Here is a 22,307-nt window from a genome sequence, read left to right as displayed (position 1 = left end):
GGATAATTTTAAAAATCAGGCCCTGCACTCTGTTTTCAGCTGCAATCTCAACCTTCTCCTATGTGCAGGGGACACAAAAGGTATACTCAAACAACAATTTGACTCGATCAGTCAAATCACAAGGAAAGCAAATACACAGCTAATCTACAGGTCTGCGAGACAACAAGGATGCCTTTCGCCTTCATTTTATCATACACCATTTTACAGGCTACAATCAGATCTCTGTTTTCTTAAGTCCTACAGTTTTTTAGTCTCTCCTGCACAGAAGCCATTTCCACACTGACTACGCCTGTTTCTGTACCTTTTCCAGCTCTGCTGTATGGTTTTTTGGGATTTTGAATGCTGCTGCTGATCTCAGGGTGCACGTTCAATGTGTATCAAGCATCTGCGTGGCAGTTTAACTGCGTCCGCTGGGTGAGCATCTACATGAGCATTTTAATTCAGATCATACGTGTGGTTTTGATGCAAATTTCCTGATTGTCCCGCTTCATATGCTTGGGTTCACAGAACAGTTTCTGATGAGAGTGCACGAAGCAGACTCCTGGATGAAGCTACAGCAGCAAACAGGCTGCAGGAGGGCACACGATGCACTGCAACCGCTAGCAGGCAGGCAGTCTGCGAGACCAGACGGGGACAATTCAAAGCAACTCCCCCCATCCCCCAACAGTCTCGCCAACTCTGATTTCTTTCCCAAGCAGGAGCAGTCTATCATCATTTACCACTTACTCATTTTGTGGTTTGCACTGAGTGGGACGCCCCAGACTGAAAGCATCTCGCTGCTGACAAGGACAACGATGATCGATACGGCACAGCTACACAAAACGACTTGGAACTCGAAGCTCAAAGACTACTCTGTTGATTTCCTTTTCACACAGATTAGCAATGGCAACCGTGCTTTTTGTTTGATTAAAACCAGAAGAATTCCATCACATCATTAAGCCGCAACAGGATGTGATTTAATTATGTTTACTTTGAAAGACAACTGAACGCTGTATCTTCCACAGACCTGAATATCCTCCAGTAGCTACCAACACACACACTGGAGGAGCCTTTATCTATTAGAGCATGAAAGCTAAAGAAAAAAAGATGAGATCTATTTTAGAAGTATTAGTGTAAGAAAAAAAAATAAACAAGATAAGTCACAGAACAGTAGCATTAAAAAAAATCAGATACTGTGCCCCAGTGCAAGTTTGGCTGCTTAAAGAATCTTAAGCACAGCTTTGCAGCTCCCTCCCTGTCTATACTTGCACATAGACAATATGTTGCTCTAGAGTTTTGGCATCTGCGAGGAAAATGGGCCACAGGCTGTTTGAAGAAGTCATCCTTCTTCACGATATTGCAGTCTGGTGACAAAGACTAAGAAAACACGTTACAGTGCATTAGCATTTTGGGCCGTCTCCATGTTGACCTAACTGCTTTCTGTAAAGATCATTTATTACAAGTCTAGTCTGCTGCCACCAAAAGCCTGTGAAAGTGAAGCTGTTTGTACTTACTCCAGTTTTTCTCTTCAGCAGAGAGTGAAAAAGGAAGGGACTTTAATATATTCTCATTAGCTCTAAGCTTTGCTCTGAACTTTTTAAGTACTCCAACACTTAACATAAGCAAACTTCTGCAGACACATAAAAGCGTTGGAGGGGAAAAAGAAAGATTCGGGCTAACCGAGGACTGGAAGGTACAGAACACACCAGTTTGGTGCCAGGATCACTTCAACCATCCAGAGATGCAAAAACAAGGCATGTGTTCATGCAGCAGCTTTGGCTTCTCTGTGTGATACTCCAAACAAGTACCGTAACGTTCCTCTCTATTTATAGAGGTTTTGCATCTTGAAGCAAAACAGAGAAGAGCAATTTGTTTACATCCATTTGTTTGCAGACTTGTTCAGGTTTATTCACGACTGGATATATTTTGATTCTGCGTCTGGAAAATCTGGCAGATCTATGTGCTCTCCGACGAAATCACGGAGCTAAAGCACTGGTGTGCTGTTTGCCCACTAACGTACACCCCAAGGTACCTCTGCGGCTGTTTCAGAACCCACCAGCTCTGTTTCAGGTGGTGCTTATCCAGGCTGCCCTCCTTTACTCGGCCTTCTCCAAACGCCAGCACGGACAGCAGCCCTACCCTGGCCAGCTCGAGGTCCCCGTGCAATAACTGCGTTTCAGTCTCTGCCAGACCGATTTCACTTTGACTCATTTCTCAAGCTTCCTTGACTGAACACCAACTATTCGTGTCCCTGAGTTACTGTGGGTTAGGTGACAAACCCTAACATAGTTTCGGGTCCTCAGTCAACCCTTGAGCACTTGCCTGGCTTTTCAGGAGTAATAAACCAGAACTGCACACCTGATCCTGCCTTAATCTGACGCAGGAAGTGGAAAGAGTTGTGTGAGTGAAACAGCAGCACTGCTTACCCTTGGAAGCAGTACAGAGCCAGGCACTGCATAGCTGGCTTGGCATCAAGATAAACATGCTGCTTGCTGAGCATTTTGATAATCAGAAGAAAGAGAGGGAAGCAGTTTATGACAGACAGCTTGAACAACACCGCCTTGCACATGCGCTGCACGCAGATGAAAGGTAGCGAACGCCTCTGCTAACTTTTTTTTGCAGCCTCCCCCTGTGTAGGTTGTTTTGTATGGATTTACTGCTCAAGATAGTAACTTCTGGTTCTTGGGAAACAGAAAAAAAATGACATTAAAACCAAACATTAACCAGTGATGCAATCTTGCTTCCCAGCTTCAAAAATTACACAATTACACCAAAAAAAAAAAAAAAAAAAGAAGATGTAAATATGGAGAGGGGAAATACTCATTGCAAAACCTCATTTTAAACAGTACTAGCTAGACTAAGCTTGTCCCACATCTTCAGTCTTTACCAAGGGTCACACATTTTACAAACAAACACTGCTACCTCAAAATAGTCTTCCAAAGAAAACTCAGTTCTTAGGAAAATTTAACCTGCATTCAAATGCCAGCTGCATGGCACAAGATGATATCTTCTTGCCACAAGCCGGAAGAGTATCTCACACAGGTCATGGGGTAAAAGTTAATTTAATGACTAAAATTAACAGCTCTCCACAGGGTTTTGTGTACACACACTGAGAAAGTTAGCACAGAGCTGCAAGCCCAAACCACTTCAACTTTACATCAGATGTCTTCTCACCTCAGCTTATGGAAGGTGCTGTCTTTGAAGATGCACCTTAAATGTGGGAATAAAAAAACTATTAAAGTATTTCTCTGCTCTTATGAAAAATCTGTTTTTGCCTCTATCTCAACAGAACAGAATTTAAGAGTTTATCTCATCTGACAATTACCTACAGAAAATAGGATCCTTTAACAGAAATCTATACTTACACTCAGTAATTTTGCATAAACTAGTTTATTTTTCTTAGCAATTAAAATTATGAGACAGAATGAAATCCTTTCTCATTAGATGGAAACACGAGAGGTCCCTATAAGCACACGACTAGCCCGGATTCCCTCACAGACCCGTTTGTACCTTCCTATCCTTTAATTCCAACAGAAACAGCAATCTGCTTTTTCAGTTAAGAGCTTCTGTCCTTCACTGGAAGAGTGGCTTGCGTAGGCAGCACCTCCAGTTTCGTGGTGAAAAGCTCTTCACCAGTCTCCTGCTGAAGAGTGGCTGCGCTGAAAACCCTGCACTTCCCTGCTGTTGGCAAGCTCCTAAATCGGGACAAGCACAAAGCAGGGCCCTCACAAGGTCAGGCTGCTATCAACTGATCTTAGCCTAATCCATCTGAAGGGCTGAGTGTTAAGCTAACACTTTATCCCTCTTAAGCTTGAAAGAAAGTCCTGCAGTGTTTCTTTTTACCCTGCAACATCTGCTCAGACTAGCAAACAAAAACATGTGTTGGAGAGCTCAAATGACAGCCACATCTGTGCAGCTCTCAACACCCCATATGGCGTCTGTGGCAGTCGCAGGATGTTTTAACTCCACTGCTGCTGCCTGGATCCTGAAACATTTCTTCTTTTTCAAAGTGCTATTTCACAATATGTACCAAAGAGCAGTTGCAATTGTTTTTTTCATGCTTCAATAAACACAGGTAAGATGTCCGGTGTTTAGGCCAATAAAAAGTCCTAAAACTGCCTCTTCAGGTGGAAACATCCATACGACTATCATTTAAAACACAGCTACTTGTTACCTCAGTTACACAGTTGACTACTGACTGCCACAGATGCGTGTAAGCAGTGTGATGACAATAAAGAGCTTTTGTCAATTAAACCTCCAATTCGGACAATGGCAAGGTGCCACACTAGTTTTGATTACAGGGAATAACAAATCTAATGACTGCTGACAGATTTCTTCAGCTTGGCTTCGGATGGCTGCCTATTATCATTTACAAATGTAGTCCTCTTAACTGTCTGTCTGCTGACAGACTTTTTTTGCTTTTTGCAAATTCAAGATTAGGTTTCCACTGCAGTGTGGTTTCTGAATTATTTGCAGCAAATAATTTTTTTTTTTTCATTTAAAAATGCAGCCCAGTCACAAACATGAAGAATTAATAAAACTTATTATTAAGCATGACTGGCAATTCTTGTATGTTAGGAGCCCATATAAAAACACCCTTCCAAAGAAGGGAGAAGACATGCTTTTGAGAAACAATGTACTGTGCTGCAATTTATGAAGTCAAGGTGGCAGATCAGGCAGTTATATGAAAAAAATTAGGCAAGAGTGCAAGAGGAACATCAAGCAAACTGCATGATAAGCAGTTGCTGCAACCCAGACCACCACTTTGTTAAGTAAAGCTGTAACAACAACAGCTTTGGTCAAATTTATGTTAAGTTCTTTGCTGAGTCAGGGGCCATCAGAGAGGCTCACTGACATGTGGACTAGCACTCTGAAGGGCAGGTACAAAGAGGTATTTGAAGCACTATCACAAAGATGGCAAAATGAAACGACACAGTGGATGGGGACTTACCATCTCCTCTCAGTTAAAGGGGAGAAGATGTCAGTGTTAGAAAAGATTTGGTAACAGTGCCTGAAAAATGATCTGGCAAGTTTTAATTGAGCCTGCAGGGCAATTTGGAAACGTTAATGCTTTTTCTCTTGCATAGTTAAGCAAGCCTGATTTTCTTTTGGTCCAGCACTGCTTTGGTCCAATACAGCCAAAGAGTCTGTTAACGCACAGTGCCATTTCTCCCAGACAGGCATGCTTTCCAGCAAGAATACTGGAAAGTTCAATTGTTCAAGGAGAAACCTCTAGAAGTTCTGTTTCACAAGAAAAGATGGAACTCTGCTTTTCCAGCAGGTTTGGATCAACAGCCTTACTGTTTTCCGTAGCTGAAAGTTTCAAAGTTTGAAGAGAATGGCTTTACCATCAACAGACAGGAAGAACAGAAAACATCTTAAGAACCTGAGTCCTCTTTATCATGAAACTCGGAAGAGCACTTGTTTCTGCAGATAAGAACAGTACTTGAGAGCAGAAATTGGCCATTTGGGACTGAAATACTTCTGTGAAGTCTGATACTCCTGAGGAAGGAGTACAAAATGAGTCAGAACTACCAACTAATAATTAACACACTGGGAAGTCATCCATCCAATTTGACGCTTCCCCTCTGCTCTGCACGAATGCCAAATTAACACAGAGCTAAGCCCGCTCAGCCAACCTACCTCTAGTAGAGCAGCACCGATTTGTACCTGCTGGGTGTGGGGGTTAAAGGCTTCAGACACAAAGTATTTTGTGTCTTATCACATCCTATTAGGGCTCAGTTACTAGCTATCAGCACACAGAACTTACATCCAGCCCCACCGTCGGTGTGGTGCTTTGCAGCAAGGGTTTAGTCACCGCGATTTTGCCACTTGGTGAGCCATTTCCAGCAGCCGGGGGCAGCGCATTCACCGTGTGGTTGTGGAGCTGCGTGGTCCCCCCGGTGACAGCAATGACTGGCTGGGAGGCAGGAAGCACCCCAGAAGCCTGGAGCTGTACCACGGTGGGCTGGGGGAGCACCACTGATTGACCTAGAACACAAGAAAAAATGCGAGTGCTTAGCATGTGGTACAAAATGATTTGTAGCTGGTCAGCTTGTAGAGCGATACTGATAGAGGCGGTAGGTAGCTTTGCTTCCCTGCCCTATATTTAAGTCAAATTCTTCAACATTTTACCACAGGGAAAAAAAAAAGTCTCAAAAGAAGTTTGCATGGCCCTTAATCCATCCTGCAAACAAAGAGCACACATATGAAAGGGATCCATTAAACCAATCTCTCTTAAAACCTGCTGGCTCTTCAAGGTTAATAAAAAAAAAAAAGAAAAATCAGTACTTTTTAGAAACTTACTCTTGTTTCAATATTGCTATGCTAACACTTGATGAACACTGAGCAACTTTTTCACAGAACCTAGGCAGCTCACCTTAATCCTTCTGCTGCCTTTTGTCCATCTCTACTTCACTGCTGTGGAAATGTTACCACACAGAAGTGACTCATGCTATACAATTCAGAAACAGTGTAGAAAAAGATGAACAAGAAAGAACAACTCCAGTTATGCTTTCAAAATGCAAGTTAGAGCCTCAGTTCACACTGAGACAAGAACAAGTTTTTGGAAAAAAAAAGTACTGCCTTATATAAGGAACGTTACACACAAGCTGAACAGAGCCTGAAGAAAAGCAAGCAGAAAAAATGAGGTAATTTCCAAAGAGCTTTGAAATGGAATTATGAACAGTCACATCCAAGAAACTTCAGTCCAAGAACTACATTTAACTCAAGCAGGTGCTTAAGTAATATTTTGTTGCATGAAAGAACATGAACATCTCTTTAATCCTTTGTAACAAGATGACCTGGCTGCCTCTTAGGAGCAGCACATTCCAGCTGAGCATTCCGATCAATATGCATGACTCTGTATTACAGCACTTATCCGACTTTCTGGAAGATGAGGAATGAAGTCATTTACCCAGCGCTCCAAGATCTTTTATGTGCGAGCTAAAGGATCGGGTCGCTTTATTGCAGAGATGGTATTAAAGGCATAGTAAGTGAGAACTACCCTATTTAAGAACTTCAAATGGTAAATTTGAGCTGCTTTCAATAAGTTTTTTAATGCATAGAGCATGTGATGCTCTAACATCATGCTTTCTTCTTCTAGGCTTTCATGAAAGTGACTATAAAAAGGAGGATCATTCCTTACCCTCCTTGAAGATACTGGCACATCTCAATCTGGCAGCTCCGATGTGCCACGGGCAGGGGACTTTGATTAAGATAGATTAATCAAAATATTTTTGTGCTGGAAGGGGCACTACAGAATTTTTAAGCATGCCATCAAAGTAAATACTTTGCACAGAAATACTTTTCCAACAGTATTTCCTCTGGAGTGCCTCACAGAAGCTATTCTCCCGACTCTTCTTCAGGGGAAAGGAGAAGCTGATCTTCACAGCACTGTATTTATACCCAAAAACTTCGTACCCGCAACATTCCTTATTCTAAATGGTATTTTATCAGCTGGAACATCAGACACAGTAAGAATTAGGTCACGCTGACTGTGCCGCTCTGTGTTTTAAGCAGTCTAACAATCCTAGGCATGTTGCAACAAATGTCAGCCTCTGCAGCTTTGGCTTAGCTCCTGATGGATGAGCAATTAGTAACAAAGACAAAATTTCACTATTGTAATGGTTTCTAGATACATTCACTGACATATTTATCGCCTTTCCCCTCCACTCCTCACCGCCTGTATAGTCAACTGCAAAAATCTGCAGCCATCAGCTGGTGAAGACAAGCAACTGCATCTGACTATTTCCACAATGCAAGTAACATCCCTGCTCCCTTTGCAGCAGCATAAAATAGTGTTTGGGATTCCAAAAAAAGAATCAGGCTTCAACAAACTCTTACAGAGCAACAGGATGAAAACTTGTCAATGGACAGGAAATCATTTGCCTCTTGTTAACATCAGCTCATAGCTGCACGCAATGATTCTAACCTCCGGCACTGTCCTCGTACCTGTTAACAGATTTCATAACTTCCTTTTAAAAGTTATTGAATTAGAGAAAAAGCCATAAACTCATGTTCCTTCCATTCTGTGTCAGAGTTTCATGTAGGTAAAAAACTTTTATCACTCCTTCCCAAGCTTTCAAGTTGCGTTCAGGTGAACAGGGTTCACCCTGTGCACCACTTGCCAATCACAAGTAGAGCAGAGCGAAGGATCCCCAGAGATCTACCCAGATCAGCAGCTTTATGTCCACAGTTCCCAGTGCTCAGGGAATTGCCACACTGTCTTCCATTCCACACCATGCTCAGGCAACTGCTGTTTTGCACACAACTACATGACAAAGAACTAAGGCCATTTTCTCAGTGTAAACCTTTTTCAGCAAAGCATGCAGCATCCCTCTTTTATTCCCACCCCTCCTGCTTCTTTTTTCCTACTCCCTGTGTTTCACCTGCCAAACCTAACTTCGGTTTAGGGACCATCCCAAACAGACACAGTGTTTACCCCCAGGACCCGGCGCAGTCATGACAATTCACCCACCTTTGGGAGGTGCTGGCTGGATGTTAACAACTGGCTGATGTTTGGGCAGTGGCACAAGTGTTGGAAGAGTCTGAATAATGATGGTTTTAGCTGGGATGCCAATGTTAGCCTGAGCCTCAGGTACAGCAGGCAGAAGGGGCTTCGGTTGTATTGAAGGCCTGGATGCTGACTGACATTTCTTCGGAGTTTTCACGGAATTATTTGCTAGGAAAGGAAGAAGAGTCAGAGTAGGGCCAGAGGATCTAAAATTAAAAAAAAATCCAGCAGGAATGGCTGGAAGCAACGTGGCTTTTGGTATGTTTCATTATCCATCTGTGACATTTATTAAAGTTGACATATCCATAGTTGTGGAATCAAAGTAACTCAATCTCTCCTACCAGAGCGAGAAGTGGCGCTGACAGCAGGCTTCTTCCCTGCATCTCCGTCAGGGGACGCGGGGCTTCCAGAACTCTTGATGTAGAGGGAGATGGGAGACATCTGGGAGCTACAGCTGAAGTCCATATCATCCTGCAGACAGAAAATAGATGAGGTTACGCTTCAGAAACAGATAAAAATGACTACTAGAAACTGCGTCATGTTGCTGCTGCAGGACACAGGAGAAAGGTTTTGTTCTATTTTATTCTGGTCAATGCTAAGCAACACTGAAAACCCAAGCAGCACCTTCTCCTCATCAGCAGAATGAAGAGAGGCAGAGACCAGCAACTGCTGGACTCAGAAGCCTTTAAAAGGCATTTTGTTTGGCAAGCAGGCACACAACTGAGGTAACAGAACTGAACCTGCTCTTTTTGGAATGGATCTCAGTAGGAGGGTAAGGAAAACATTACTGAAGGGAAGTTTTTTGCACAAAGGTTGGAAAAATAAGCTGTTTCCTCTTATTCTGCAAAGTTGGTCAGACACATAAATCAACCAGCTTTTTGTTTGCCACAGTTGGGTCTGAATGACTCCTGCTGTCTGTGTTACGGGGAGGTTTCTGCATACAGGCACATTCTGCACTGGCGAGTCCACCGACGATGGAGAAGGGACCGAACAACTTGAAGCAGCTGGTGATAAGGGCTCTGTCTTCACGTTTGCATCTGCAGGAGACAGACAAAGAAGTCTTACCATAGGAGTCTTTAACATGGGGAGATCAGTAATGAACACTCTGCGCCAGCTTTTTAATTCCTGAAGCAAGGCACAGCAGAGCTTTGAGAGATGAAAGACACCAGCTGCACCCATCCTACAGAAACACCGCCTGACTTCTCAGCAGAGGGACAGGTTCAGCAGGCATCCAACGGTGCCAAACGATCGGTACCTTACGGCACTAACAGCTCACCCTTGTGGTGCGGGGGGGCATTGTCACGGCTGCTGAATACAGCCAGGAGTTACCTGAATAAGCGTGGCTTGTGATGTTCCAAAGGTCTGAGTCCCAGGACATCAAATCCAAGTCAAAATGGAAGTTACAGAGATCGCTTTCCTGAAACGACAGTTCGGGAAAAGAAACAAGACAAAAACACACCATACACTGAGACCATCCATCAGCTGTTGTGTTCATGTTCTTACAGTTACAAGCGAAGGAAAGCAGAGGAAAGCACAGGACTATCAGTTAGCTGCCTGAAGGCGTGCAGAGATAAGAGCCTTTAGAGAGGCCTTCTCAACTGGACTACAGGAAAAAAAAAAAAAAAAAGGAAGAGAAAAAAGGATTCTAGGCTTCTTTTAAAGCTTGGAGATATAGAAGAGCATTTCAGCTCAAGGGCATCAGTGGTTGTTATTGTTGGTCTGTTATCAAAGTTTCACAAAGCAAAAGTTCCAAGTGCAGCCACTGAACCACCCCCTACACGGTACAGGTTTGGTGACTTGTTGCCGTCTTCTCCCTTCACCTTCATTGAAGGATTCAATTAATGCCCTTCCTTCGCCACATCTCAAGGCGTTTTACAAATTACAGCAGAGAGCTGCAGCAGTTTCCCAAGCGCAGGAGACCCGCGGCTCAGGATCACCTCAGTGCTGTTACGCACGGATCAGGCCTCCCCACGCCTGACCACACCGACATCGTCATCGCCTAAAACCGGAGCCACCGCTTCCATTTCCCCCAGAAATTATAAAAAAAGAGGCTCTGATCGCTCCCCCACCTCCCTCAGCCCCGGCCCCGGCTCACCTCGGGCTCTGCCCCCATGTCCCGCGGCGGCCCGGCGGCGCCCAGCAGCTCGCCCAGCTCCTCGCCCAGCACCGCCTCTGTGGAGGGGGGGGGAAGAGAAACAGCGGCCTCAGCACCGGCACCGGGCTCGGCTGCTCCCTGCCCGGCCCCATCCCCGTCCCCCGGCCCCATCCCCGTCCCCAGGTCCCCCCTCACCCCAGTCCAGGCCGCCCCCCGCGGCCGGCAGCAGCCCCGCGGGCTCCCACTCGGCCTCGGCCGCAGCCGCCGCCATGGCTTCCTCCTTCCTGCTCCGCCGCTTCCGCCCCCCCCTTCGCCCCACCCCGCTACGGCGGCCTCCGACGGACAGGGCCAGCCCCAAAAATAAATAAATAAAGTAAATAAATAAATAAAAAGCACCTCCCACACCCCCTCATATACCCCCCGGCTCCCCCATGAACCCCCTTCCCCTTCGGTACCCCGCCATGTACCCCCCTCTTTTATCCCCCCCACAGCACACTGAGGCACAGGTCAAACACATACACACATTTATTTATTTATTGCCCCACAAAACCCAGCTGGGGGCTTCCCCCCTTTCCCACACAAGCTGAAGGTCCATGGCTGAGCTCTGGGGTCTTCTCCACACACATGGGGTGGCAGGGTGATGGCCCTCACAGCATGGCATTCCCTGCCTGCAAGGAGAGGGGAGAGGTTTTGGGGGGCTCGCCGCCTGCTTGGTCTGTGCCTGGGGGTCTCCTCCTCTCCACACACACACACTTTCAGGTGGAGGAGCCTGCAAGCTTGTGGGTTTTCCACAGGCAGCTTGTTCAGAGCGAGGGATGTCGCCAGTGTGCTGCGAGGAGGCAGCGTGCCGGCACGCACCTCACAAGTTGGAGTCGTAGGCGGCGTTGGTGAAGATGCCTGGTGATCCGAGGTCGCTAGGAGGAAAAGCAGAAGGGTGTCAGCTTGGGGGAAAAGAGGCAGTCATCGTTACAGAGTCATTAGGGTTGGAAAGGACCTCCCAGATCATCTGCTCCATCACCCTACCACCAGTGTCACCTGCTAAGCCATGTCCCTAAGCACCACATCCAACCTTTCCTTGAACAACCCCAGGGACAGTGACTCCACCACCTCTCTGGGCACCTCATCCCAATGCCTGACTGCTCTTTCAGAGGAGAAATGTCTCCTCATTTCCAACATGAACCTCCCCTGACGCAACTTGAGGCCACTCCCTCTACTCCTATCACTAGTTAATCATGTGTGTGTGAGGAAAGCACTCGTGTCTGCCACGTCTCCCCAGGGGCTGCACAGTCAGACCTGACATCATGCACTACGGCAGAATCACAGGGTTTTGATGAGCACCAATTAACACGACATCATTAGCCCCTGAATAGGCTCCCACTGCTTCTCAAAGCAGCCTCACACACACAGATGTGGGGAACTGGACCCTAATGTAGTGACTGCAGGGCACAGCCCCGGGCACAGCTCTCACCTGGTGGGGTTCAGGAGCTTCTTCTTCTCCTCTGATAATGGCGTTGAAGTGTCCATGTGGATAGTGCCGATGCAAAAGAAATAACCAGATCTTTTTAGATGGCTTGGGAAGCAGCAACACTTGACAAAGTGAACAAATTTGACAAGTATGGGATGGAGGAGAGGGGTGCAGGGGCAATTGCTTTCTCCCTCTTCAAGGGGAAAGTGTTTTTCTGGCTTCCCCCCCAGTCTGGCTGCTGACACTTTTTAGCTGGACACAGCATCACATTTCTGAACTCTTTCAACCAACCCACCCTCCCTGGGTCTCCCATCCAAAGTGAGCTGAAAGTCCCCATCCAAAGCGAGCGCAGGCTGCAGGAGGTGTTTCTGTACCTCTGTCACTGAGCCGTTTGGCAAGCAAGGCAAGGAGCGTCCCGGAGAGCACCACGCCAGCTACCACCAGAGCACTGCTGCTGGTGTAGACCAGGACTTGCTTTAAGAAGGGGGCAGCATCCTCTGCAACAGATCCACAACACCACAGGTTGTCACCAAGCCAAAGCCACCACAGTGCCCCCCTCCACGCTCAAATTGTGCCGCAGGAGGCTGGGGAGCGCAGCCCCACCATACCTTTGCAGACAGGGGAATGGCCGGTCCAGTTCCCTGTGGCCTGACACCTGAGCAGCCTTGCTCCCATCCGGACAAATCCATCCTCGCAGGAAAAGGCACAGGTGGAGTTGTACGTGAAGTTGCCGTGGGCGTGAGAGCAGTTCAGGCGGCCTCGGCTCGGGGGCTCCAGCACTGGGCAGCTGATGGCTGGGGGCAGAGCACAGCAGCAGCGTTGGTGGGATGGCATTGGGGGTGGCGGGATGAGGACCCAAGGGCTGAGGAGCCAGGGGGTGAGCTGCCACAGATGAGTGCTAAAGGGAAGGGGATCCTGGTGAACGCATTCTGCTAATGCATAGCAGTGTGCACTGCGCTGGCCATGCATGGCACTTCCCAGGAGGCTTGATTTCAGAGGGTCAAGCACCCACATGGTGCTGTGCACCCAGTGTACACACCCCTATTGGGGTCACAGAAGGCATAAGGATAAGGACAGTGATGCAGGGGCTTCATTGCTACCTCCTTACACAACTCCCCCCACTCCCAGCACCACCTGCCTGAGCACATGTGGCTCAGCAACTCTAACAGAGAGACTCTAGGGACAGATCCTGAGAACGTGGCATCTCTTCACCAGAGTACATGATCCCGGCACATGCGTGACCACCAGCTGTACCTCTGCATCGTGTGGCGTCCCCAGTCCAGGTTCTCATGGCCATGCACGCACGGCTGTGTGACCCTTTCAGCTCAAACCCTGGCTGGCAGGAAAATGCACACGTGGAGGTGAAGGTGAAGCTCCCATAGAGATGGGAGCAGTTCATCCTTCCATGTTCTGGAGCCCTGAGCATTGGGCAGGTGATGGCTGCAAGGGAGAAGAGGCACACCTCAAAAAGGAGCCAGGGGAATGGGAGGCTGAGCTGTTGGGATGAGAAGCCAAGAACACCCTGGGGCCAAACCCAGGCCAGCAAAACCTTTACCAACAGCTCTACCTTTGCACTGTGGGGTGTCTCCGGACCAGGTCCCCATGGCTGTGCACTCACGGCTCCCTGGCCCTGTGAGCTTAAACCCTGGCTGGCAGGAGAATTTACATGTGGAACTGAAGCTGAAGTTCTCGTGAAGGTGGGAGCAGCTCATCTTTCCATGATCTGGAGCCCTGAGCACTGGGCAGGTGATGGCTGCAAGGGAGAAGAAGCATGCTTCAAGCAGGAGCCAGGAGACTGTGAGGCTGAACTATTGGGGATGAGAAGTCCAGGAACATCCTGGGGCCAAATCCAGGCCAGCAAAACCTTTACCGACAGCTCTACCTTTGCATTGTGGGATGTCTCCGGACCAGGTCCCCATGGCTGTGCACTCACGGCTCCCTGGACCTATGAGCTCAAACCCTGGCTGGCAGGAGAATTTACATGTGGAACTGAAGCTGAAGTTGTCATGAAGGTGGGAGCAGTTCATCCTTCCATGCTCTGGAGCCCTGAGCACTGGACAGGTGATGGCTGCAAGGGAGAAGACATGCTTCAAGCAGGAGCTAGGGGACTGAGAGGCTGGACTCTTGGAACCAGGAGGACCAAAACCTCATAGAGCCAAACCCAGGCCAGCAGAACCTTTACCAGCAGCTCTACCTTTGCATTGTGGGATGTCTCCGGACCAGGTCCCCATGGCTGTGCATTCACTGCTTTCAGGCCCTATGAGCTCAAACCCTGGCTGGCAGGAGAAGGCACACGTGGAACTGAAGCTGAAGTTGTCATGAAGGTGGGAGCAGTTCATCTCTCCGTGCTCTGGAGCTCTGAGCATCGGGCAAGTGATGGCTGCAAGGCAGAAGAGGCACACCTTAAGAAGGAGCCAGGAGACTGCGAGGATGAACTGTTGGGATGAGAAGCCCAAGAACATCCTGGGGCCAAACCCAGGACAACAACACATTTACCAGCAGCTCTACCTTTGCATTGTGGGGTTTCCCCAGACCAGGTCCCCATGGCTGTGCACTCACGGCTCTCTGGCCCTATAACCTCAAACCCTGGCTGGCAGGAGAAGGCACACGTGGAACTGAAGCTGAAGTTGTCATGAAGGTGGGAGCAGTTCATCTCTCCATGCTCTGGAGCCCTGAGCACTGGGCAGGTGATGGCTGCAAGGGAGAGGAGGAACACCTCAAAAAGGAGCCAGGGGATTGTGAGCCTGAACTCTTGGAACCAGGAATACAAAAACCTCATAGGGCCAAGCCCAGGTCACTGACACCTTTACCAGCTGCTCTACCTTTGCATTGTGGGGCGTCCCCAGACCACGTCCCCATGGCTGTGCAATCACGGCTCTCTGGCCCCATGAGCTCAAATCCTGGCTGGCAGGAAAATGCGCATACAGAACTGAAGCTGAAGTTGTCATGAAGGTGGGAGCAGTTCATCTCTCCATGCTCTGGAGCCCTGAGCACCGGGCAGGTGATGGCTGCAAGGGAGAAGACATGCTTCAAGCAGAAGCCAGGGGACTACAAGGCTGACCTGTATAGGATACGAAGCCCAAGAACATCCCTGGACCAAACAGGTCACTGACACCTTTACCAGCAGCTCTACCTTTGCATTGTGGGGTGTCCCCAGACCAGGTCCCCATGGCTGTGCATTCACTGCTTTCTGGCCCCATGAGCTCAAACCCTGGCTGGCAGGAAAATGCACATACAGAACTGAAACTGAAGTTCTCATGAAGGTGGGAGCAGTTCATCTCTCCATGATCTGGAGCCCTGAGCACTGGGCAGGTGATGGCTGCAAGGGAGAAGAGGCATAGCTCAGGCAGGAGCCAAGAGAACAGGAGGCAGAACTAGTGGGGATGAGAAGCCAAGGAACACCCTGGGGCCAAACCCAGGCCAACAACACGTTTACCAGCAGCTCTACCTTTGCATTGTGGGGTGTCCCTAGACCAGGTCCCCATGGCTGTACATTCTCTGCTTTCTGTCCCTGTGAGCTCAAACCCTGGCTGGCAGGAGAAGGCACATGTGGAACCGAAGCTGAAGTTGTCATGAAGGTGGGAGCAGTTCATCTCTCCGTGCTCTGGAGCCCTGAGCACTGGGCAGGTGATGGCTGCAAGGGGAGAGCAGGGTTTCAGGGGAGGATGTATGAGATTGAATCTAAGGATTAAGCCTTAATCCTAACCTTATCAAACGGAACCTATAGGGTTTTTTTTGGTCTAGCTTTCCTAGTCTGATTCCAGGCAGCAAGCCTCACTTCCCGAGACATTGAGGTACCGTAGGTGATACAGGGACTTTTGCTCAGCACTCCCAGACTGCAGCCCCAGGGCAAAGGACTGCAGGCACCCTACGCAGAGCCCATTTCCCCGCAGGATGTCCCCCTCCAGACACCCCCCAGCTCTACCTTTGCAGTGCGGGGGAGCCCCCGACCAGGCCCCCTCAGCCGTGCACCACAGTCTCTCCGGTCCTGTCACCTCAAAGCCCTCCTGGCAGGAGAAGTCACACGTGGAGCTGAAGGCAGAGGCTCCGTGTGGGTGGGAGCAATTGACCCGGCCGCTTTCGGGAGCCGCCAGCTCGGGGCAGGCGACGGCTGCAACCAGACACAGGCAGAGCTGGTGAGGATGGATCAGGCACAGCCACCTCTCGCCCCTTGTCCCTGTGGTACCCAGGGCACGTCCAGCCCCGCCACAGCAGAAGCCTGTGCTTAGTGCTGGAGAAAACCCAGCTGGCAATGCTCGCTAGCATAACGCCATTATCAGCAGGGGCAAACAACTGACTCATCTGAATCTTTGCAAAAAGAAAGGAAAGAAAAACCCAGCATACGTACAGCCAGCAGGTAAAAACAGAGCTGCACTCTGGAAAACCAACTGTGGGAACTCGGAAAGCTGGAAGCAGGGTCAGGGCGGCTTGCTGGATGGTGTGTAGGGGGACTTCCAAAAAGCCAGGGCCAGCTCCTGCCCCTGCCACCAGCAGACCATCACTTCACCCCTCTGTGCCCGTTTCCCATAACTGGGGAAAGCCCCAGGCCACAAGCCCACTGAGCTCAGCACCATTGGCAGCACTAACTGCAAGGCAAGCTTTGTTTCCCAAAAACCTACATACAGAGAGCCAGCCCCCCTTCTGGCAGGAAGGATCCAGGGAGCTCGGGGGGTCCGTATCAGTGTCTGTGCAGCGTTATCTCTGCATGAATGACCTCACTGCTTCCTGCTGGGTGTCCCCATACAGGAGGTGCCCCTTTGCGTCCCATATCTGCTCTGGGGCTCCACTCGTCCCGTCCTTGTGCAAACACACTGAGCTGGCACCCAGGGGCACGGAGGAGGTGGAGCAGGGCTCCGCACACACCCCAACCACAAGAAAGCTCAGCACCTCTCTGGGGCACCGGGAGAGCAGCTGTGAGCCCTCGAGATGCCAACAGGAAGACTTTCTCTGTCTCTGCAGCATGGCAGACCACAGCTCCCTCCTTTGTGGCTTTCCCCCCCGCGGTGGCTTCCTGCCCTCTGTGTCCCTCCCAGCTTATCTCACCTCATCTCACCGCCCCTTGCCCCTGCTGCCCAGCCCTGCCAGGGCACACCCGTCCTCCTGCCACAACAGCAACCCCTGTCCTTATTCTCTGAGCCCCCCTGGGGTGCCCAGCACCTTCCCAAAGCTGCTGGGGGCTTTGGGGAGGAGCAGAGGGTGCGATGGAGGTGGCAAGACACCACTGAGCACCTGCATGAGCGATGCTGGGCACCGGTGCCACATTTGAGTCCCAGCCCGCGGCGGTCCCTACCTGCACACGTGGGGGTCTCCGTTGACCACTGCCGTGAAGCCAAGCACCGCAGCGTGCCCTCACCTCGCCGCTCGAACCCCTCCGGGCACCCGAAATCGCAGGTGGAGTTGTATCGGAAGTCCCCAAAGGGATGGCTGCAGGTCATGAGCGCTCCTTGGGCATCGAGCGTGGGGCACTGCACGGCTGGGGGACACACAGCAAATCCTTCACTGGCGCTCAGCAATAAGGGTGGGGGGCTTCTGGGGGCATAGCCAGCAGCAGGCAGAGGCTGAGCCACTCAATGCCACCTAAGAGGAGCACCCTGACCCCCAGCAGAGCCCGCCAGGCACTCACCAATACTGCAATCGTCCCCTTCGAAGCCGGGGTGGCACTCGCACTTGTAGCTCTTGATGACCTCCACACACTCACCGTGCGGGCGGCAGGTGGAAGCCTGGCAGGAGGCTGCACACACACAGACACACAGAACGTGGTCAGGAGCCACCAAAACCGCAGACAAACCACCGCAGCCCCCAGCCCCGCGCCCACCTTTGTAGCACAGCGCCGTCTTCTTCTTGTTGCAGGGCTCGTCGTTCCACTTGCCCGCCTCCTGCTGCCGCTTGATGTAGATCTCCACGCAGTCCTGGTTGGAGCGGCGGTTGTTGGGCTCCCCCCTGGCCCAGTTCTCCGCCTCCTTGGTCAGCGCCTTGTTGGTGCCCACCCAGGTCCAGACGCCGCCCTGCTTGCGGATGCCGATCCAGTAGTACTGCCTGTGGAAGGGCAGGGTGGCGTTGAGGTAGGCGATCTCCTCCTTGTTCTGGATGGCCACCAGGTCGGTGAAGAAGGTCCGGCAGTAGTTCCTGGCCTGCTCCCACGAGTAGAGCCCTGGGTCGCTGTAGCTGTACGTCCAGGCCTCCACCTGCGTCACCATGCCTGCGGGAGAGGACACGGTCCAGGGTCACCACCGAAAAGACCAGAGCTGGGGATGGGTTGGTGAGGACACGAGGGCGAGCTCAGGCTGGCAGCAGGGCCAGGAGACACCAGCCAGACAAGGGGACACGAGGGGACAAAGGGAGAAGTGTGGGTGAGAACACTTCACCCACAAAGAGGGCGTGCAGAGACCTGTGTGGGGCAGGCACAGCAGGAGATGATGTGGGACAGAGAGACAAGAAAAGTGGGAGGCAGCTGGGGCTCCCCTGCCCACAAAGGCCTCCCAAAGAGGAAAAATGGTATCAAGATGGTTCCTTAACACACGTTTCCTTCCACGAGTGCAGAGCTGTACCGCTTTTGTAATTCTTTTTCCTCATTTGCTTTACAATTTCACACGAGGGTCAGCTTGGTGCAGGGAAGGGGACCAAGTGCACCCCATACACAAAATCATCTGGCAGCTGGAGGTAGCCTGAAGAGTCCTGTAAACCTCGGTATTGCACAACGAAGCCTTGCAAAAGCGAAGCTGACATCCTCCTCGTGCCCACCAGGCAGGATGAAGCCCAGATTAACTGGAACCCACGCCCAGAAGCAGAGGGTACTTTGCTGAAACACTGCTTCTAGAAACAGCGCTTCACATCACAACCTGATGCAATCAAAAGGTTTTTGCCATAAAGAAGCTTCTCTCTAGAAGGAGGAATCCCCACAGCTGCAGAACGAAGCCTGAAAGCAAGGTGGGAGCCAGCATTTGCTCCAAGCAGCCTGCCTAGGGTACCCCATGTCTCAGGAGAGCACTTCATAAACCTTTATTATGAAGGCAAAAGACTGAGCTTTGTAAATTAAATGCAATTTTAAGGCTTCCCAAATCTAACAAGAAGTCTACTCAGGCCAGTTACTATGCATTTATATAGGCAAAACCCCCTAAATTTTTCTGTCCTTCCTCATGAGAGATTAAACTACCCATTTCTGTTAAACAAAACCAAACGCAGAAAAAAGTGGCCACTAGCAGCAGCCCTGCTTCTTGCTCCCCAGGGGCTCGGGACACCTCCTGGCAGCCTGCCTCCCCTCGGGGCAGCCACCCCACTACCCCTGCACACCCTGACCCCAACCCCAGAAGGACCAGGGAGCCCATCCACACCTCACCTGTCCTCCACACACTCTCCCACCTCACTCCTCCTTGTGCTCAGCCTTATCTCACCTCTCCCTGCCCACCTGGAGCTGACCCCACCTGGGTGCCGTTTGCTTGGGTTTCACGCCCTGACGCTCCTGCCCCGTGCAGCTGGGCACGGTGTGGGACACGGGGCTGCCACACTCAGGGTGCATTTGTATTTTTGATTTCCTGGCTAGACCTAAATCTCAGCCTCCTCCTGAAACTTCTGCATTTGCCTCTACCCTTCAGCTGAGCCACGAAAGGTCTTTTAGAAAATAGCCCAGACCCCGCAGGACCCCTGGGGACACAGCAGATACCAGCGGGTCTTGCTCCGTGCAGTGCCAACGTACGAAGGCAATGCCCTACGAGCAGCAAAGCCCGCTGGTTTCTGAGTGACTGACGGGCTCCCAAAAATAACCCCGCTGCCCTTCTCCGGTTTCCCAGCTCTGCAGGGTCACGCTGGGCTCACTTACCCCATGTGATGGCAGCGATGCCCAGGTAGCAGACGCCACGAGAGCCCAGAGCCCCCGTCCTCCCAGCGAAGCACTGTCCCGCGGCGGTGCCCTGCGTGCCAGGGAGAGAGGCGTGAGCACACACAGCCCACAACACCGGAGTCCCGTGCACCCACAAGGGCACCTGCACCAGCTGTGGGATGGATGCTGGTGCTCTCCTCCCAAGCAGACCCCAAAATATCCCCGGGGAGAGGAGCAGACCTACCATGCTGGTGCTGCAGGGTGCCCTGGCCCTGGGCAGACAGCGGTGCTCGTGCTTCCTCCGAGCCGCGGAGCCTCGCTCCCTCCCCACAGCCTCTTCCCCTCCCGACCCAGCCCCGCTGCCAGCCCGCATCCTGCCCCCGCTGGGCTCCCCACCTGCAGGAGCCTGCTCCCCTCCGGGGGCTCCACGGGGACCTACCTGTCTCAGCAGCCCACCGCAACGAGCAGGGCTTGGCCGAGCCCCCGGGGAGGTGCAGAAGGGCTCCCCTGAGCGGGACAGCCCCGATCCACAACCACCGAGACCTCTCCGGCCCCCCATGCCCATGCTGTGTTGGCGGTGGCAGCAGGAGGACGACGGGGGGACGAGGTGTGAGGAGAGGTGGCCGCAGGGGTTCCTGCGCCGGGCAGAGCAGGAGCGTGGCTCGCAGCCTCCCAGTTCCTGCTCCGGATGCTCTTCTCATTTGCAGGCTGTGAATCTTCATATACTGCTCAAGAACAATTAGTTACACAATGTATTTTCCTGTCTCTGCCTCTTTTAAGTCTTTATGAGAAAGGTCCAAAAACAGGACAGAAGAACACCCTCCACCCCCTCCCATTAGCATCCTTTATGAACTTCCACCAGTGCTCCAGGAAAATGCCCCATTGTGTCCACCTTCTTGACTCATCATAAATCTTTTTTTACCCCTCTTCTGCTCGTGAGTGAAATCGTCTTGGCAGGGCTTTCTGCAGGAATTGCTCTGCTCACTTCCAGCTAAAGGCAGCGCGGGAGCCCCTCAGGTCACGAGCGTTTCCCACTTCCAAAGAAATTAAACGGGGCTCCAGAGGGACTTGCCCTACACAAAGGGAGGAACCCATCCCACAGAACCCACGAGCTGCTACAATGACTGCGTACTCCGCCAATGTAAATGCAACTCTGTTCCTGGGTTTTGTCATTAGCTTTGCAAAATCCTGGAGTGCAATTTTCCCGTTTTATGGAAGAGCTGCAGCCCAGCCTGTGCACGCAGGAGTTTGGCAGCAAACGCTGTGTGTCAGCTCCCGTGCAGAGGGTGAGCAGCTTTGGGATGGGGATGGGCAGCGAGGCCACCAAGGGGTGGCTGCCAGGACAGGGGGACACCTCGGAAAGCCGAGGTCCCTTGGCCAGGATGGGAGTTGCCACTGCTGCACCGGGGCAGGAGCAGTCAGAGGTGTGTTTGTGGGTGCTCAGCCCCAGGGGAGGACAGAAGGAAAACAGGTTGTGCCCCTGCTGGTTTCACTTCTGCTGGGCCGGGACGCGGCAGGGCAGGGCAGCAGCAAAGAAATATTCCCACCTCTGTTTTTGTAAGTGCAAATTGTAAAAACAGAAGCGAGGTGGCTGAGCCCCAGGGGCTGCCATGGGCAGGACACGGCCACGTGCTCAGGGATGCTTTGCAGGTAGTGGAGAGGGGTACGTGTGGCAGGGGGGGAGCAATGACCACAATCAGCTCGGGAGGAGCTCCCCAGGCAGGCACACGCTGCCCTTGTTTTCGGCAGAGGCTCTGGTCCCCAGGCAGCCCAGCCCCTTGCCCTCCTTGCACAATGTTCCCTGGCAAACCGCAGAGGAACCGACTCACCCTGACACAGCCCGGCTGCTGCCAGCGATACCGCGGGCACCTTCCTGGGGACCCCCGCAGCCCCCGGGGGTGCTTTTTGTCCCAAAGGGGGTCCCGAGCCGCAAGGTGCCTCCGGGTGCATCTTGCCTCGGTGGGCCCTCCAGCGCGACGCCTGGCCCGCAGCGCCGGGGGGAAAGCAGCACCCGATAAAATCTTTCTCACGGCTTGAAAGCGAGAACAGTTTGGCCACAGGAAAACATGTTTATCCAAGCGCCACCCCAACCAGCACGGGGTGAGGTGGTAGCAAGGACAAGCTGGGCCAGAGGGATAGCGTTGTCCCCGAGATGTCCCCAGGCACCCACGAGGTGTGACAACTCCACCTGAGGGGTCAGGGGGTTGGGGACAAGTCCCCCTGCCCACCCCACAGATCCCATTGCCTGCTGACCCCTCTCAGAGCCGATTCTTCGACCCCTGCTGCAGCAGAGCTCTCAGCCTCCTGCCTTTGCCCTGGGACCCGGGTGATGGAGAGTTTTTGGCTGGACATTGCCGCCACCCGTGTGACCCTGCAGGCTGGCTCCCTGGCGCCTGGCTGCGGCATCACGTGCCTGGCACAGATAAGGGTTTGCCAA

The 22,307-nt window shown here is 51.4% G+C and overlaps 2 protein-coding genes across 11 annotated transcripts in view; both read right to left on the bottom strand.

The window, feature by feature from the left end:
* The window catches only part of ATF6 (activating transcription factor 6), a 72,796-nt gene extending 61,913 nt beyond the window's left edge, over positions 1–10,883 (bottom strand). For both annotated transcript variants that reach the window (XM_084528184.1, XM_084528185.1), the window contains exons 1-7: positions 10,785–10,883; positions 10,590–10,666; positions 9,824–9,911; positions 9,437–9,531; positions 8,836–8,965; positions 8,459–8,662; positions 5,750–5,970 (exon numbers count right to left, since the gene is read on the bottom strand). In XM_084528184.1, coding sequence (XP_084384310.1) covers positions 5,750–5,970; positions 8,459–8,662; positions 8,836–8,965; positions 9,437–9,531; positions 9,824–9,911; positions 10,590–10,666; positions 10,785–10,860 — 891 coding nt within the window. In that variant the 5' untranslated portion in view covers positions 10,861–10,883. The remainder of the gene's footprint in view (positions 1–5,749; positions 5,971–8,458; positions 8,663–8,835; positions 8,966–9,436; positions 9,532–9,823; positions 9,912–10,589; positions 10,667–10,784) is intronic.
* Positions 10,884–11,096: 213 nt separating this feature from the next.
* Positions 11,097–22,190, bottom strand: LOC311440811 (P-selectin-like). 9 transcript variants are annotated; one of them, XM_084528164.1, is made up of 19 exons: positions 20,310–22,179; positions 19,871–19,961; positions 17,870–18,253; positions 17,678–17,785; positions 17,345–17,527; positions 15,980–16,165; positions 15,503–15,688; positions 15,188–15,373; positions 14,877–15,062; positions 14,563–14,748; positions 14,249–14,434; positions 13,937–14,122; positions 13,622–13,807; positions 13,309–13,494; positions 12,663–12,848; positions 12,429–12,551; positions 12,058–12,088; positions 11,448–11,503; positions 11,097–11,257 (listed from the first exon to the last, which is right to left on the bottom strand). In XM_084528164.1, the coding sequence occupies exons 1-18, from the start codon at positions 20,433–20,435 to the stop codon at positions 11,449–11,451; spliced, it is 2,961 nt and encodes a 986-aa protein (XP_084384290.1). In that variant the 5' UTR covers positions 20,436–22,179; the 3' UTR covers positions 11,097–11,257; position 11,448. The 9 variants fall into 9 exon arrangements, with proteins under 9 accessions (XP_084384290.1, XP_084384291.1, XP_084384294.1 ...); XM_084528165.1 differs by lacking the exon at positions 20,310–22,179 and adding an exon at positions 20,115–20,200; XM_084528168.1 differs by lacking the exon at positions 13,937–14,122 and having other exon boundaries at positions 20,310–22,185.
* Positions 22,191–22,307: the final 117 nt, after the last annotated feature.

The sequence above is a fragment of the Aythya ferina genome (genome assembly GCF_964211825.1).
Source record: "Aythya ferina genome assembly, chromosome: 8".
Taxonomy (NCBI): domain Eukaryota; kingdom Metazoa; phylum Chordata; class Aves; order Anseriformes; family Anatidae; genus Aythya; species Aythya ferina.
Note: the sequence above shows the minus strand (reverse complement) of the source record. Positions and strands in the feature narration are given on the sequence as shown.